Source organism: Danio aesculapii, chromosome 16 (assembly GCF_903798145.1).
Source record: "Danio aesculapii chromosome 16, fDanAes4.1, whole genome shotgun sequence".
In the NCBI taxonomy this organism is placed as follows: domain Eukaryota; kingdom Metazoa; phylum Chordata; class Actinopteri; order Cypriniformes; family Danionidae; genus Danio; species Danio aesculapii.
In genome coordinates this window covers 30,467,922-30,486,471 of record NC_079450.1, presented here as the reverse complement: position 1 = coordinate 30,486,471, position 18,550 = coordinate 30,467,922, and the positions used below count along the sequence as shown (strand labels likewise).

Genomic DNA, 18,550 nt, shown 5'->3' with positions numbered 1-18,550 from the left:
CATATCCTATTTTGAATAAATTGCTATTTTTTGTTTGTGTGTGTGTGTCACAATAGCTGTGAGCAACGAATTTGATTTGAATTTGACTTGATTTGAATATGGAATAAATGATTAGCGAATCAGTTCGATAGGATCATTGAAAGGAGTCGGTTCAAAAGAACAATTCGCGAATCGGACATCGTATAACGGATAGGCGGAGTGAGAGCTGGGTTTCATAAACCTCCTCTCGCTGATTTTCCAATGGGGTGCGAGTCAGCCTCGTGAGCCACAGGTCTTTCTCTCTGCTGTCCCGGGACGAGTGTCAAACAATTGCTGCATTCAACATGTTATGCCACATAACTCGACCGGACTCGGTGGTCCTGGAGGTGGAAGTGGACCCAAAAGCAAACGGAGAGGACATTCTCAATAAGGTTAGTGTCGAGAACTCACAAGTTTATCTTCAGAAAGTTATTTTATATTTTCTTCAACATTGCATATGGAATAAGGCTCATTAACAGCATAAACGACAGCAAATTTAATGTAGTAAATGGGAGTTATGCTAGTTTACAGCATATAACCCAAAAGTTGACTATTAAAATCACACTTACAAAATATAAATCATGATTTTATTCAGCTAAAAGTGTAATAACTATGTTGTTGTTGTTGTTGTTGTTTCGTTTTTCTTTTGCTGCATTGATTGCCATTTGTAAATAATCACATTTTTTTGTGAGTAAACTGTGGTTGGTGAAGCAAAGCTGTTTTTTTATGAGTTTATAATTGCCAATACTTTGTAATTTGTGGTTATTACAAAGCCATTTTTATTGATTATCTTTAGTAAAACTGTGGCAAATTTTTGTAAGGTTAAAAATCAAACAATATCTTGATTATTTTAAAGATTTATATATTTTTATTCAATTTTCTTTAACATTTGGACTTTTTACTTACTCACTATAAACAAATATTTGTAACAGCTAATTTTTCCTCATTCTTTAAGCCTAATTAATTGCATATCAGCAGATTACTTGGAAAGCAGGTGTTTTCTCATTCCACATTAGCACTTCAAAAGTTCCTCTTATGTAATATGTCTTGTCTTCCTAAAGGAGGAGGGATGCAAAGACCCCAAGTCCCAGTACTTTTCAGATGAAAGCACACACAATTATGCATGGCAATACATAATACATAATAACATATATCATTTTTAATGAACAGATATGCCAGAAAATGGGAATAATAGAGGTGGACTATTTTGGACTGCAGTTCACCGGCACAAAGGGAGAGTCTTTATGGATGAATCTGAGAAACCGGATTTGTCAAGAAGTAGACTGTGTGTCCCCCTGCAGACTGAGACTACGGGTCAAGTTCTTTGTGGAGCCACATCTAATCCTGCAAGAGCAAACCAGGTAAAGGAAGCTATATAAGCTACATCTTGTTTTTCTATTAGTGAAAGAAAAAACTGGATCTGAAGTTTTTCATTTTTGCTCATTCTGGAGAACTCGAGGCTCATGAAAAACAGTTCTGTTTTTTACGTTGTTTTTCTCGTGAGACCAAACAGGAAGCAGCTTCTTAAAGTGACAGTGTGAGTCAAAAGTCTATATGCTCAGTGGTGCTGTTGTTTGTGTTCTTACTTCCAACCCACATCTCTATGCATCTTTCTTTTACCTCTCTGGCAGGGAGTTACCTGTGTACATGTTTGCTCTTGAAACTGTTCAGTTAGGGAGTGCCTCATTTAAGCCTGTTGAAGTAAAAATAATATCCCTCTGGAGGCATTTTAAGGGACGTCTGTGTGAACATGCTCGGATGTGCACAAATGAACAGTAAAGTTGAAGGGAAGTAAGTGTGGGATGCTCTGGAATACAGTTGCGGTACAGTGTGTTCCCATCTGGATACTGGTGGAGCTGTTGGGTCACGTATGATGAGGGCTGTTGGTGGGGGTGGGGAGAAGTTAGTACGTCTGATTCGGAGTTGAAACGTGCTGTAATGTGATTCCATCTCTTACATAATCTTATACAATGGCGGGACAAGGTCCTGCTCCCGCTCTGTCAGCCTTTGTTTTTCTTTCCCACTCTTTAAATCCAGGACTATTATGCCAGCAGATGAATTATTTTAGTGAAGGCTGTGTATTCAATCATCATTTATATGTAAGTACATACTAGTTAATAGGGTTTTTGGCATGCAGTATTAATATTTTTATTGGAAAAAGTTTGATGCATGCAGTTGCAAGCTTTACAGATTTGTTATACAGTTTCTTTCCTCTATTCACATGTGCATGTGATTTACATCAAGTCATGGAAATATGTGTCAGAGGTCTGCTCCTGTTACTGAAGTTCATTGGGTTTATGCCGCTGAGTAATCAAAATCTTTGAGATAATATCAGCATGCTGACAATGCATGGATATTTCTGCAAGAGACAGCGCTGTATTAGTTTTTGTTTTATGTCTATTTTCACAAAATAAAATTCTGTCACCGTTTACTTGCACTTCACTTGTTTAAAACCTATTTGACTTTCTGTCTTCATTTGAACACAAAAGAAGATTTTCTGATGAAAGCTGGAAACCTGTCAGTGAACAATTGACTTCAATAGTATTTGTTTTTCCTACCGTAGAAGGCAGTGTTTAAAGGTTTTCAGCTCTTCCAAAATATCTTCATTTGAACTCACAAAAGGTTTGAATCCACACAAGGGTGAGAAATTACATTTTCAATTAGGTACATTTTCATTTTTTGGGTGAACTATCCATTTAATGTAGCTTAAGTGCAGTAAATGTTCATTTGAAATATTCATAATAATATTAAACCATTAATCTGTTTCCTTTATAAACACAAAAAACATCTCTGAAATAAAGTAGGAGGGCTGGGCGATTTGGCCTCAAATCAAAATCTCGATTATTTGAACATTTTAACTTGATTACGATTAATGAGCGATTATTTTATTTATTTATTTATTTTATTATTTTGCCCTCATAATTCACTGACAGGTTTTGAACAGTAAATATGCTCACATATTACACACACTCATTCACACTCATACACTACAGACAATTTAGCCTACCCAATTCACCTGTACCGCATGTCTTTGGACTGTGGGGGAAACCGGAGCACCCGGAGGAAACCCACATGAACGCAGGGAGAACATGCAAACACCACACAGAAACGCCAACTGATCCAGCCGGGGCTCGAACTAGCGACCTTCTTGCTGTGAGGCAACAGCACTACCTACTGCGCAACTGTGTCGCCTCAACGCTGAACAGCTGAAATTAAAACACACGTTGCCTAAAACCAACAATCAGTTTTTTCTTATAAAAAGTGAAAATAAATAACTTGCACTTCTGGAAACAAAATGAATTATTAATATTATGTTTTTCATATTAAGAATAGAGCATAAGCAGTATCTCTTCTAAATAAAAATATATAAAATAAGAAGCATAAATCAACCACACCCTTTAGCAGAGCAGAGTCATGTGACACGTAGGGGAAAGTCATTTAAAAAATTGTCCTGGAAAATTTAGATCGATTCTAGATTCTGAAAGTGAATTTGGATTACTTTTTTCGATTTATCACCCAGACCTATAAAGTAGGTATTTTTAAAATGATACTTAAAAAAGGATTTATTTACATAAAAAGAAACTGTTATTCAGAAGCTGGAGAGCATGTAAGAAAAGGTTTCAAGCAAAGATTTTGCCTTAGAAACTCACCTGTCAAATATGATATAGTAGGCTTTATCGAGTTATGAAGTAAGGTCATGAAAGTTTTCTTTTCTTTAGGGCACTAAAGTTTGAACTGATGATTCAGCATATTTCAGTCAGAAGCTGAAGCTTGGTTTATGATTAAGTAGGGCTGCACGATACTGGAAAAATTTTACATTGCGATTTATTTTATTTTATTTTGCGGTATAGACACAGGGTGATTCAAAAAGAATACCACAATTTTGAAAATCTGTATTTAATCAAAGAAACTTGATGGAACGTTGGGTAATTAATCAATTTGAAGAGTACTTAAAGTTTTTTTCTGTAGAAAACAAGTTCATAGATATATTACCCCCTTCAGACACTCCAGTGACATCTAGCCGAAAGTTGTGGTATTCTTTTTGAATCAGCCTGTATATTGTGATATGAATACAATTTCACAAGATGACTTGTATAAATCTTTATTTAGAATGAATTTATAATGTTAAATCGATTGGGATGATTCTGCAGTGGGATTGCATCTCTATAAAATCTAATAAACAATCTATAAAGTTTTTGGGGAGTTGTTGTCTGTGCTATTTGCAGTGCATTTTTGTATTTGCATGTGTTGTAAGTATTTTCGTACATAACAATCTTTAAATAAAATCAAGAAAAAGGTACAATTGAAATAAAGTATTTTATCATTTCCAGAGTCTAACAGTATTCAAATACAGTAACTGAATGATAAAAATAAAAACAATTCAATAAAATAAATCAAAGTTAAGGTCACAAATGGTACAATTTCTTATACCTAAATGCTTTTAAAATCATTATACAATCATATATCATCGAAAACACACGCAAATGATAAATTATAACACAAACTCAACATTGCATCTATCCTCTGCAATGTGACTATTGCGAATGATCACATTGCGATATCGATGCTGAAACGGTATATTGTGCAACCCTATGATTAAGTCCACATTTATGGGGATTCATCCAAACTGAAACTTTTTCTCATAGATTATTAATTTATCATATGAAAAAAAATGTTTTGAGGAAAATATAGCAAGTGCATCGATGTCTTGTTCTTTATTACATGCTCTTGAGTGTTCTGTTGCGAAATATGAATATGTTCAATGTTCCCTTTTGTTTACTGTTGCTCTGCAGGCATTTGTTTCTGCTGCATGTAAAGGAGGAGCTTATCAAAGGAAGCTTGCGATTGGACGCAGAGCAAGCGATTGAGCTCTGCGCTCTACTGGCTCAGGCAGAGTTTGGAGATTACAAGCAAAACACAGCCAAGTACTGCTACTCCCAGATCTACGGTCAAGACCCCAGCCATGACATCTTCAACATGTAAGGGCACTGAGAAGTTTACAGTCTCAGTCAGAATAACACTGCTGCTGTCTCTGAAATCGCATACCATACCTACTTTGATATGATAGTTAATTAAGTAGTATGTTATGAATGCAATTCGGGATTATGTACATTTGCTATCTACAGTGATCTAGCATCAGTTGCGTCACTGTCATTCATAAACCCTTTCCTGTGGCCTCATGGGGCAGTAAAGTAAATAGGAAAGTCAAATAGGAAGGTCCTCCTGGTATTTTTTTTTCCTACTCTTTTATGAGTACTGCGAATTCATACACACTACAATGCAGACATACTACAGTCCTTTTGTCATATACTGTTTTTTTTTTTGCCTACCATGAAATAGGGAAGTATTTCAGACCAAGCTAGTTTCTTCTAAATGCAGTTTGAAGAAACAGGAAGTCATTTCGTGGTCATCACTGTTGTCATATGTGTTTTTTTGTGTTTTTATAGCATTTTCTTGAAGCACAAGTCATTGGAGGGTGTCAGTCAGGCCTCTGCGGAGTATCAAGCCCTGCAGCTGGTTTCCTCTCTTACCTACTATGGCGTTGAATGGCACTCCGCACGTGACTCTGAGGGACAGGAACTGCTCATAGGTGTTGGACAAGAAGGGCTGTTTGTCTGCAAAAGCGATTTCACATCTATTGAAAGGTACATATATGGCAAGAGATGTAGGAAACATTAAGTTGTTCAGAGAATTTAAATGTTTGTATACTAGGGTTGGTGAAATAACCCACATCTAATTTTACAGTTTATGAAAAGTAACATTAATGACACAGCAGGTTTATTAAGCTTCTGTCACTTTATGAACAGACGCACAGATCTAGTATACTAATACACATTGTTTGGTTTACTTAAAGAATTAGTTTACTCAAATATAAAAGTTCTATCAATTATTCATCGTCCTGTTGTTCCAGTGCCCTGAAACCTTTGTTCATCTTCAGAACACAAATAGCGTTCAATTTAGATTTATTTAGAGTTTTAGATTTATTTCATTTAGACTTCGCTGACCCTCCATAGACAGCAGGTGTCCTGAAGTATTCAAATTCCGGAAAAAGAATCAGACACATCGTCAAAACATTCTATGTAACTTCAGTGGTTCATATTTGTGCACTAAAAAACCTTTTAAGCGGTGGTCCACTATGATATCATATTTGAAACTTTAGTTGATGTGTAATGTAGCTGTGTGAACATAAACAGCATCTCTGAATGTAATACGCTCAAATTTCAATGCAAAGAGATGACTCTGGCTTTTACAGAGTTAGCTTAGCAAAGCCTACAGCAAACAAAACTTGGGGACTACAAACAATACATCCAGGCTAGTGAGATTACAAGCGTTTCAGGTTACGCACATTCACCACACACATACACTCCACGCAGCAAAAGAGTGTGGCTAGAGGCTCTGTAGTGCTGTAATGTAGCAAAGAAAGCTAAAATGCTGTCCAAATGCTGCTATTTCCACAGAGCTTGTTCTGTTTCTGTATTTGGGCTTCCAAAGGACACAACACAAAGAGAGAAGTGCTTATAGTTTAATTTTAATTATGTTCAAAAGAATTATAAAAAGATATAGCTAGCATTTGACAAAGGACAGCTTCCAGAATCTCTCCCAGTTCAGTGCTGGATTGGGCTAAAAGTATTTTTATTTGTTAAAATTGATCTATTACATGCATAGTGTCTAGCGTTAATGGTATGTTGTAATGGGGACGTAAAGAAGGATAAGTTAAACAACGGCAAATGCTGTAAATACAATTTAGCTACGAATTCATATTTATGCGTCAACTCCCTGTAAACACCCACAATCTTCACCAGCGCCGCAGCTTCTCTCTATATGGCCATTTTCTGTGCGCTCTACATCTCAAATAACAAACTTGCAAAAGATATGTGAACGTTTCATGTTACTTACACATGCTTATAACCCGAATATATGTAAAAGACACTTGTCAGATTTTATTTTAGACAGCAGGTGTGAGGTTCAGCTGTGTCTTCTTCATTTTCTGTCTGATCCAGGCTCAAACTGATACGGCTAACAGCTACTCTGACTCACATTATTTACACAACCGAGACAAAGGGCTTGCTTGTAGGGGTGTGGTGCTTTTCCCGGTGATGTGGAGCCGATCCGTGAATCACAGCACATTATGTTAGCTGACCAATCAGAACCTCTTTAAGGCGGTTTTCAGAGGAACTAAGAAAATATGACAGTTGTTTTCATGTTAGCTGAGTAGCTGTATATAATCAAAGTAAGATTTATCAAAAAAACGTGATTTTTTTATAAATGAAGCATAAGCACACATCGCTTAACATCTTATAAACACAACCAAGCCTTAAAAATACACTCTGGACCACCCCTTAAAACAACTTTGTTTGCCTTTTCGATGTCTTTAGCAACAGATCAGGATGTGTGTTTACTACAGTTAATAGGACAAGCCTATAGTAAGCATCCACCATGATGACCTGAAGTGAGAGAAAAAGATATAGACGAATAAAGTTCTATTTACTGTTTGTTTTTGTTTTTTTGCCACACAAAAGTGAGTTTTGTATAATTATAGTTGAACCTCTGAAGTCACATGAAATGTTTTGACAATGATCTTGATTTCTTTTTTTTTTACTTTAAGTGTCTCGGGACTGTTGCTGTATATGGAGTATTAGAGAGCTCTCAGATTTCATCTACAATATCTGAATTTGTGTTCTGAAGATGAACAAAGGTGTCAGGGGATTGAAATGCCACGAAAGAGAGTAATTAATAACAGAATTTAAATTTTTTGGTGACTAGAAATGACTGACAGTGTTTACTTTATGTGCTGATTATTTCTATTTAACATAAAGCACATCTCATACTTACATTTTTGTCATTTGTGCGTAAATTTTTATGTCTCTTGGTAGTACTGCTGCTTGTTTTAATAAATCAAAATAAACAATGTGGCAAAACTATTATTATTATTATATAATTGTCATGTAACCCATCGTTCCTACTGTACCCAACCCAGTCTGAGCTGGGATTGAACCGGCGATTCTTTGCCGAGTCGGTTGCTCTAACAAGGAGGCTTAAAGACCATGGCCTCTAGCGCCTGTTGCTAGACCACCTTTTGAGGTCAGAGAAGTGAGGTTTTTACCTGCACATCACTTTACTAACTGGCCTCTGTTGCACTTACCCCCCTAAACCTCACTCCCATCCCGGATGAGCCCCCAAGTGTAAGCCAACTGGTCCTACTGTACCCAACTCAATCTGAGCTGAGAATGAACTGGTGATTCTTTGCATGGGAGTCAGTTGCTCTAACAAGGAGGCTAAAGACCATGGCTTCTAGTGTGAGGTTTTTACCTGCACAGCACTTCACTAGCTGGCCTCCGTTACTCATATATCATCATACTGCTTAGCCCTCTAACTATAATGTTTTAAAATTAATAAATCTATTTATATTTTGTTGTTTCAGACTCATGTACCCAGTTATTCAGATGGCCACTCAGTCTGGAAGGAATGTGTATGTGACCATCACGAAGGACAATGGGGACAGCGTCGTTCTCCTTTTTAAATTCATCAGTCCTAGTGCTGCCAATGGCCTATATCGTGCTATCACAGAGATCCATGCCTTCTACAGGTGAATACTGTTATGATTCTGTCAGACTTATTTGAGTAAAGCGATATTAAAAGACAATAATATTTAAGCATTGTTAACATACACACGGAGTTGTTGTAGTTTTGAATTTGACATTTCACTTTAGTTTTAGCTGATTTCTACTTTGCTGACTTTATTTATTTTATATTTTAGCATTTTTGGTAAATGCAGGGAAGCCATTAAAATGGAGACGCTAATGTTATAATGTATCATATAAGACTTGATTTATTTGAGTTTTGCTACAATATAATTATCGAAATTAAGTCAAAGGAATTGTGCACAATATTGTTGGAATATCAAGCCAATTCCGTGTGTGTTCAATAAACATGTCAGGAGAGGATTTTGTTCAATGCAAAAGTATTAGTAATTTATTGGAGACAAATGAATAATTCGATAACAGAGCTCTGGGTTACACCAATGAAATACAACAATTACATTCGGGAGGTTCGCAACAATTCTGCATTTTCCTGACTCCAGTATTTATACACAAATGATATTAAAAGGTGGAGTTTTGGTGGAATTCGTCATTTGTCAATTATTCTGCAGTCCTGTGGCACCCGCACCCAAACATACTTCCTCTTTTCTACAAATACAACATTAAAAGCATAAGACTTCTCAACTGCACATATTCTGTGGTCTGCTTCAGCACATCTCTGCAACAAGAACAAGAAAGCTAAGTGAGAAGTTAAAGTTATTTTCACACATCGATGTCGCTCTATCTTGTCAGCCAGTGGCAGGAAACTACTTCTGCAAAAATGCTTCATTAGTATACAGACTGTATCATACTCAGAAAATAAGTTTGGTTTATATATCACTAGGCAAAACGTATTTCTAATAAAGAATAAACAACAATAATGAAAAAATGCATTCCTTTTTTTCCCAACAATATATTCCAGTTTATTGTTTGTTTTTCCAGCGGTATGAAATTGGTTTTTCAGTGAGGGTTAGGATTTTTGTTGCCAATAATACAACCAGGGCCATTGCCCTCATTGGCTGAGGTGCCCCTCTTGATCAACCCCCCCAGCCCCCCCTTCCTTCACTTTGCGATCGGCAAACATCCTCCCTTACTTTGCGATCGCCACCCCACTCCCTTGATCTTCACTTTGCGATCACATCCATCCATCCACCCCCCACCCACGCTCTTCACTTTGCGATCGTGTTGAGCACCTGCCCCTGTAAGGTTCTGGGCACGGGCCTGCATACAATTACTGATTGTGTCTCCATAAGTAACATAAATTCGAATAATGCAAAGGGTAGAAGTTGCTCTAGGTTATTTCTATTCATATATCATTATGGCCTCGATTCTTGATGAACTCATACATCACAAACATACGTGCATGCATCCATCATCATCACAATACGTACAACAAATACAATTTAAAAACCCTGTTTTCTCTCTTCAGATGTGACACTGTAATGAGCACTGTGAAGATGCAGTATAGCCGTGACTTTAAGGGTCACCTGGCCTCCCTCTTCCTCAACGAAAGCATTGACCTTGGTAAAAGGTACATCTTCGACATTCAGCGCACATCTAAAGAAGTGTATGACCGTACCCGACGAGCCCTGTTCAATGCCGGTGTGAGCGTGAATGGACGTGGGATCAGTCGTTCTCCGCTGAGACAGACTAAAGTGGACCGAGAGGAGCGGATGTGCGTCGACTGCAGAGAAACGCACGTTCTGAAGGAGAAGCTGCAGAGGCTCCAGGAGGCCCTGACCTGCGCTCTGTGCTGTGAACAGGAGATCAGTGCTGCTTTCTGTCCGTGTGGACACATGTTCTGCTGCTATAACTGTGCCAGCCAACTGCAGGTGAATGTTACATTGTTACTATATTATTAGTGCTGCTAAAATGAATATATTAGCCATTAAAAACTTGATATAGTGTAAGCGTTAGGTGTAATTCTGTACATTCAGGCTGTGTTACAGTTTTTCCCAATTGCTTTGGCACATTTTTCGAAACAGTCTTAACATTCTCTCAACTGTAAGTGCAAATGTCAAAACGTTGCTGGAAGTTCAGAATTGTATTGCATGTCTACAAAATGTATTTACTCTCCTAAAACATTTAATTCATACTTCAAAACCTAGTTATCGTGTGTGAAATTTGACCAATGCCACCAATACATATTTGTCATTGTGTGAGCCACACTGCCTAAAATTATTAACTTTTTTTCACCATGACGGTCAACCATGAAAATTAAGGTTTAAAAAATAAGACATTTGTAAAGAAGACTGAATAGTACAGTACATTTATTTTTGTACAAATTTATTACATTTAGAATGCTATCTTGCTTACTTTATGGCATATTTCATATTTCTTATGTTTTCACAAATACACAAACAATACTACAAAATAGCATCCATGAAAACATATTCCTGGTGGACATCCTGTCACTTGTTTGGCCTTGCTAGAAATTACACGTCTTCACAAGCATTATGCTGCTGTTCAGGATTGTGGAAACTCTCCACTTTTAAAAAAAGGAAGTGATTGTGCAATATATATGAAGAGTTCAGATGCAAAACCTCTAAGTGGCGTCTGATATTACCATAAAAAATGAGCATTATTCTCAGCCTCCTTTGTTTATTTTGAGTTATTTCACTTTGAAGACCATGAAAAGAATGTACTCTTTGCCATAAAAGTAAAATTACTGAACCTGTACACAGAAGCCTGATATAAATGCTCATTTGAGAAGAAAATGTAGAGGTTTTTGCATCTAAACCCTTCATATATATTTATTGTTGAAGTCAGAATTATTAGCCCCCCTTTGAATTTTTCCTTTTTAAATATTTCCCAAATGATGTCTAACAGAGCAAGGAAATGTTCACAGTATGTCTGATAATATTTTTTCTTTCAGAAAGTCTTATTTGTTTTATTACGGCTAGAATAATAGCATTTTTTAATTTGTCTAAACGACAGACAATTGTACTTAGTGTTTGCTCACATATGACAAAGCATTTGCAGTTCGCTTGAATCATAAAGAAGTGCCACTCTGATGTGAACAGTAAGCTAATTGTTCAATTCAATTCAATTCACCTTTATTTGTATAGCGCTTATACAATGTAGATTGTGTCAAAGCAGCTTCACATAAAAGGTCACAGTAAATAGGAACAGTGTAGTTCAGTTTATAGTGTTCAAGTTCAGTTCAGTTGAGCTCAGTTCAGTGTGGTTTAATAATCACTACTGAGAGTCCAAATATTGAAGGGCAAATCCAACGATGCGCAGCTCTACAGATCCCGAACCATGCAAGCTAGTGGCGACAGCGGAGAGGGAAAAAAAACTTCACTAAATGGCGGAAGTGAAGAAAAAACCTTGAGAGAAACCAGGCTCAGTTGGGCACGATCATTTTAATTTCTCCGCTGGCTAAACGTCTTGTGCAGAGCTGCAGTCTCAGTGGCGACTGCATTGTTCAGAAATCTAAACTTATTTTTTTGAAGAATAAAAAAATTCAATTAGAAATTGAGCCAAAGGAATTAGGAAAAGTAAATCTAAACATAATTTTCATTCATTCGTTTATTTTTTTTTTTCAGCGTAGTCCCTTTTAGTCCAATTAATAATAATTAATTAATAATACACCACAGCGGAATGAACCGCCAACTTATCCAGCACGTGTTTTACGCAGCGGATGCCCTTCCAGCCGCAACCCATCTCTGGGAAACTAAACATAATAACACTACAGTAATAAATTTTTTTTTATTTTACATTTTTATCTTATTTTTTCATATTATGTTTTCATTGATTACTTGATATATATTATTAATTTAATATTTCATTTTATATAATTTTTTAATTTTTTTTTTTTGCAGAAAGCAACAGGTGCTCAAAATACCAATTGTTAACATTTTTGTGATAGTCTTCTTAACTTTTCTGGGTGTCTAAAAATGTATCTAAATATCTGAAACTGTTTTATTTTAAATTAGAAGAAATGTCATCATACTGTATATACACTGTTAATGTGGTTGTAAAATATTTAGATTAAAAAAAAAAAAAGAAAGAATATTTACTTAGATTTCACACACATATACATTATGTGCTAATATCATTGCTATTATTACTATTATGAATTTAGATAAGCGTTCAGCATTCATGAAAAAACACAATAAGTGATTTTTCCCATGCTTAGAAATCGGCATCTAAATCGACCAGTTAGGTTAATGATTAAGAGAACTTACATTATTAGGTTTACATAACCACAGGTTACCCTCCTAACATACTTCTCGACATGTGCCATCAGCCATTAGCGGCTGTTCAGGCTGAAGATCTTGATAATGAGACAATGTCATTACACAGCAGTTCTGTGACCTTTTGACTTTCACCCTCTGACATCACAAAAGTGTTACATCAGTTCAGTGATGCGTGCAGTAACAGCTGGCACAGTGCCAAACTGCATCCACATGAACACTGAAAAGATGTCAATAAAATAAATATGCTTATATGTCAAAATGAATGATAATTTACGCTTTCCTTTCACATCAGTGTTGCCCAGTGTGCCGTGCAGAAGTGGACCGTGTTCAACATGTCTATCTACCTACCTGCGCCAGTCTTCTAGGCCTGGCAGAGGCAAAAACCACCACCAGCAGTGTGCCCAAAAGGACTGGCATCTCAGAGGATTGTGCCAATAAAGAAAATGCCTGTCAGATGTAGGATGGATAACATCTGCTCACCGCACATGACCAGACTGTTTTAAAATGTCATCAAATATTCAGTGAGGCCGGTTATCTGCAAATACCTCCAAAAACAATGACTACTGCTACTTCATAGTGTTATTTTCTTACAGTATTAACAGGCATAAGAGGCAATCAACAGTTTTACACTGGAGTTATTCACAGGGGCATATATTATGCGTGGTACAGCAATATTTCATATGATTGTTAACTATATGCAAAGGGTTTATTTTCAGGTTAACACTCCATATCAACTGTTTTTTAGGGGTTTAAACATTTTATGTGGTTCTGTGTATGCAGTTTTATCTTAGAAATGTTTCAAACAGTACTTTTTGTAAAATGTACTTTATATGAAATGTTCCTAGTGCTACTGCAGTTTTCTGAAAATTCTAATTTAAGCACAAGAAGGTTTAAGTAACAGAATTGTATCCTCTTTTATATTGACGTATTTCACCCATATTTTGGAATGAAATAAATAGCGTTTGCACATCTTTTAATATTTTGTTTTGTATCATTAAATGTTCAGATTTTTCATCTTTCCAAGGGCACTTTTGGCAATATTAAGATGAAGTAGACAGTAATGCTTAATCCATTCTATGGACCTTACTGTACAGTGTCCCAGTTATACATTATACAGTTCAGTGTCCCAGTAAAACTGCACATTCTGCACGTGTATATACCGTATGTGAACTGCTGATATGATTTACTGTAGGTTACTGATATTACTGTTGTTGGAATATGTAGCCAATTCCATGCGTGTTCAATAAAAATGCCAGGAAAGGATTTTTTTCAATGCCAAAAATATTAGTCATTCATTAGATACAAATGAATAATTTAATAACAGAGCTCTGGGTTACACCAATGCAATACAAGAATTGCATTCGGCATGTTCGCAACAATTCTGCATTTCCCTGACTCCAGTATTTATACACAAATGATGTTAAAAGGAGTGGAGTTTTGGTGGAATTCGTCATTTGTCAATCATTCTGCAGTCCTCTGGCGCCTGCACCCAAACATACTTCCCCTTTTCTACAAATACTCTGCACAGCATTAAAAGCATAAGACTTCTCAACTGCAAAATTTCTGTGGTCCGCTTCAGCACATCTTTTCTTCAACAGGAAAGCTATAAGTGAGAAGGATAAAGTTATTTTCTGATTTTGATGTGGCCAGCGGCAGGAAACTTCTGTGAAAATGCTTCATTAGTATGCAAAGTGTATCTCACGCAGAGAAGTTTGGTTGATTTATCACTTAACAATACAAAATACAAATGTTTAATTAAAATAAAAAGAGACCAAAGTAATAAAAAATAAATTCCTTTTTCACAACACTGTCTGAAGGTAACTGGTGGCAAAGGTTATAAGATGTGATGTTATCATCATTTTAAAGCCTATGGGCAAGTACAAAAAAGACCACCAATTAATTATTGAGTAAAGTGTAATGCTTCTTTACCACGCACGACATATTTCATTCACATTTTGGAATGAAATAAAGATTGTTTGCACAACTTTTGATAATTTTTTGGTATTTGTCTAGTATGTTTTGTTGAATTAATAGGCTCTATGCACAGCTAGAGTTTTAAAGCCAACGATAAACTTCCGGTAAAAGCTTACTGTGACTAAATTTTCAATTTCACAAGGTTGTTACAGCATCGATGTTGTAATGTAATTAAAATACATTAGGTTAAATAGAAATAAGCATTCATTTAGTTGTTCAAGCGTAAAATGAGATGTAGACCGTTGTAACCACTAGCGCCATCAATAGCAACAGGCTAGCGCAGAAATTCCATTGAAAATACTGGGGTAAAATAAGCTGTCATATTTTAAAGACATGGTGGGGGGAAGACCCACTTCATATCGTATTTTTACCAGGCAAGGAAGATCTCTGATTTTTAAAGCAATCAGATCTTAAACTTGACAATTTTGAAATGGACAGTTCACTGGAAGCCCTTGGGCTGCCTGGCTGAAAATTAAAAGTCCGTGTGCATATAGCCCATTATTAAATTACTAGATTTTTTACCTTTCCATGTGCACTTTTGGCAATATTAAGATAAGCAGCATTGCCTAATCTATTCTATGAAACTTACTGTACAGTACAGTGTCCCAGTAATATGTTGTACAGTTCAGTGTCAGTAAAACTCTCATTTAGCACGTATACTGTATGTGAACTGCTGATAGGATTTACTGTATGTTACTGATATGACTGTCTGAAGGTAACTGGTGGCAAAGGTTATGCGATGTAATGCTATCATCATTTGGAAGAGGACAAGCCTATGGGCAAGTACAGAAAAGCCCACCAATTAGTTATTGAGTACAGTGTAATGCTTCTTTACAGAGCACGAATTGAATACAATCTTTCATTCTACTATAATAGTTTAGGGTAGGTGATATTACAAAAATGTCTTATCACGATATAAGTAATCTCATATCCAAATAATGATATATATCACAATATAAAACCATTTCTGTAAATTGAATTGATTAATAGTTTATTTATATGCGTACCACATGTAAAGGACTATTTTCTTTCACATTTTAAAGTATATACTCAGAAATGTACTCATTCAAATGTGATCATGTTTTTTTTTTTATTCAGAAGGGCAAATGTTTGGTTAAAAATGAAGTATTAAATATTAATAAAACATAAATCACTTTTGAAAAACTAATGACAACAGGTCCATTCATTCATTCATTCATTCATTCATTTTCTTTCTGCATCCCTATAATGGCGTGCAATACTGCACCCATATAAAATATGAAAAAGCAGTAACATACCATAAACACCTCAAAATGAAATGATAGACTTTTCATTTTGTCCATATGATAAATAAATATGTTATAAACCTATAAATTATAATTGTGTATTTAAAAACAAATGCATTAAAAATTACCTGAATTCTAAACGCAAAATTTGAAGCACCATTCCTGAATTAGTTTTTGATCAGATGGGGGGTTTAGAGTTTTTTTGGAGGTGTAATTTTGAGATTAACAAGGTGCTGATAAAACTTTCCTCTTTTCATAAACAGGTCTGTTTACTATGGGTGCTATGGGTGTTCATAAGCATATTTTTTCCACATAAATCAGTGATATGGAACAACAAATGTACAGTATAAATCCTTATTTTATAGAAATTGAGACAACAATGATATTTTAATGCTGAGACAGTTATTCAAAAGTAATGGACAACTTTTTAATTATTGTGAATTTCTCAATTATTACGAGATCCCCATAACTGCTAAAGAGTTTGCAATAGTATTTGATGCAATTCCTAGTAGACTTGGTCAGCTCTTATCTGGTAATATGTCATCTGAATCCAATCTTTTACATACTAATCAGTTAAATATCAATGGTGTGAAAAATATAGGCAATACATTTAATAACTTTTACATTAAAAAAGTTATGCAGAACCACATTGCTGCCTAAATGCACACCTTTTGGGAATTCCTTATTTAAACAGATTAGGTAGGGAAAGTTTGTAATTTACCTAGTAAATACTGTCTCACCAATAATATTAAAGAAGTGACTTAATTCATTTAATTTATTCAGTGAAACAAATTGTTTAAAACAAGTTGTTAGAGACATGGAATCTGCATGCACTTTTTGGGATTTAGAGGAGGAATTGATAAAAAATGTTATTTGAATGCACAAATACAGCTATGGTCAGAATTATTATCCCCCCTGAATTATTATCCCCCCTGTTTATTTTTTCCCCAATTTCTGTATAACAGAGAGAAGATTTTTTTCAACACATTTCTAAACATAAAAGCTTTAATTTAACTAATAATAACTTTAACTCATTTAACTCATTCATTTTCTTTTCGGCTTAGTCCCTTTATTAATACAGGGTCGCCACAGCGGAATGAACCGCCAATTTATCCAGCATATTTTACGCAGCGGATGCCCTTCCAGCCGCAACCCATCTCTAGGAAACATCCATACACTCACTCACACTCACACTCTATGGACAATTTGACCTTCCCAATTCACCTGTACCGCATGTCTTTGGACTGTGGGGGAAACCGGAGCACCCGGAGGAAACCCACGCAAACGCAGGGAGAACATGCAAACTCCACACAGAAACGCCAACTGACCGAGCCAAGGCTCGAACCAGCGACCTTCTTGCTGTGCTCCTACTGCATCACTGCGTCGCCCATTTCTAATAACTGATTTATTTTATCTTTGTCATGATGACAGTAAATAATATTTGACTAGATATTTGTCAAGACACATCTATACAGCTTAAAGTGACATTTAAAGGCTTAACTAGGTTAATTAGATTAGCTAGGCAGGTTAGGGTAATTAGGCAAGTTATTGCATAATGATGGTTTTGTTCTGTTGACTATCGAAAAAATAGCTTAAAGGGGCTAATTAAACTGACCTTAAAATGGTTTCTAAAAAAATTTAAACTGCTTTTATTCTAGCTGAAATAAAACAAATAAGACTTTCTCTAGAAGAAAAATATTATCAGACATACTGTAAAAATATCCTTGCTCTGTTAAAGATCATTTGGGAAATATCTTGTATGAATAATGAATATCTTATATTTAAACTTACTAAATTAAAAATTCAGTTTTCTTGTAAAGATATTCTTGTGACATACAATAGCAATATTAATAAAACTTTGGAGCAAACTTTGTTTATTAATTTAACGATTATATATGGGAAGTACCATGTACACAAACAAAAATGATCCAATGATAAACATTTATTTGTTCAAAACTGATCTTAAGCATTATATCGAAACCCTAAAATACATTACAAACAAAAAAGCTATAAGGATGAATGCGACTTTGGAATCATTTTCGTGGGCGAATTTCTTGTAATTTATGTATCCACTGTAATTGTATTTGTTTATCTCTATTGATTTATTCCTTTGATGTGAAAAAAAATCTAAGCCCTGTGTTCCTCATTATTTGTATGCTATTGTTCTTGTTATGCAATAAAAAATAAACTAAATAAAAACTATAAATTAATGTGCAAGAATTCATCAGAACGCCAACAGGTGGCATTTAAATTGAATGATTCCTTCAAAAACACAAATGTATCCTGTAATAAAAGTGACGAAACCGCATAGTTTGCCTATTTCTGCTTTATCGAGATTTCAAAAGTAATCAATTTGCTATGTTGCTCAGGATTCACATATAATCTGTATTAAATCGATTCATTTTTTATTCATTTGTAGCTATTATACGCGTTAGGATTCCGCTTTGGCCTTGTGTGGATGTGTCGTCTGTGACTAAAATGTAAGTTGTTCGATATTTACTTTGTTCAGTGC

At 35.5% G+C, this 18,550-nt stretch overlaps 1 protein-coding gene across 2 annotated transcripts; it reads left to right on the top strand.

Annotated features, from left to right (window-relative positions):
• The first annotated feature begins 233 nt into the window (after positions 1–233).
• Positions 234–13,776, top strand: mylipb (myosin regulatory light chain interacting protein b). 2 transcript variants are annotated; one of them, XM_056475312.1, is made up of 7 exons: positions 234–410; positions 1,189–1,379; positions 4,812–4,997; positions 5,466–5,663; positions 8,441–8,605; positions 10,027–10,429; positions 13,092–13,776. In XM_056475312.1, the coding sequence occupies exons 1-7, from the start codon at positions 324–326 to the stop codon at positions 13,257–13,259; spliced, it is 1,398 nt and encodes a 465-aa protein (XP_056331287.1). In that variant the 5' UTR covers positions 234–323; the 3' UTR covers positions 13,260–13,776. The 2 variants fall into 2 exon arrangements, with proteins under 2 accessions (XP_056331287.1, XP_056331288.1); XM_056475313.1 differs by lacking the exons at positions 234–410; positions 1,189–1,379 and adding an exon at positions 1,933–2,117.
• The last annotated feature ends 4,774 nt before the right edge of the window (positions 13,777–18,550 follow it).

What these genes read in the sequence shown, in the direction of transcription:
- mylipb (XM_056475312.1), top strand. Translation starts at nt 324, where the DNA reads ATGTTATGCCACATAACTCGACCGGACTCGGTGGTCCTGGAGGTGGAA. An exon ending in GAGAGGACATTCTCAATAAG is followed by an intron (nt 411 to 1,188) that starts GTTAGTGTCGAG and finishes TTTAATGAACAG; the next exon opens with ATATGCCAGAAAATGGGAAT. An exon ending in ATCCTGCAAGAGCAAACCAG is followed by an intron (nt 1,380 to 4,811) that starts GTAAAGGAAGCT and finishes GTTGCTCTGCAG; the next exon opens with GCATTTGTTTCTGCTGCATG.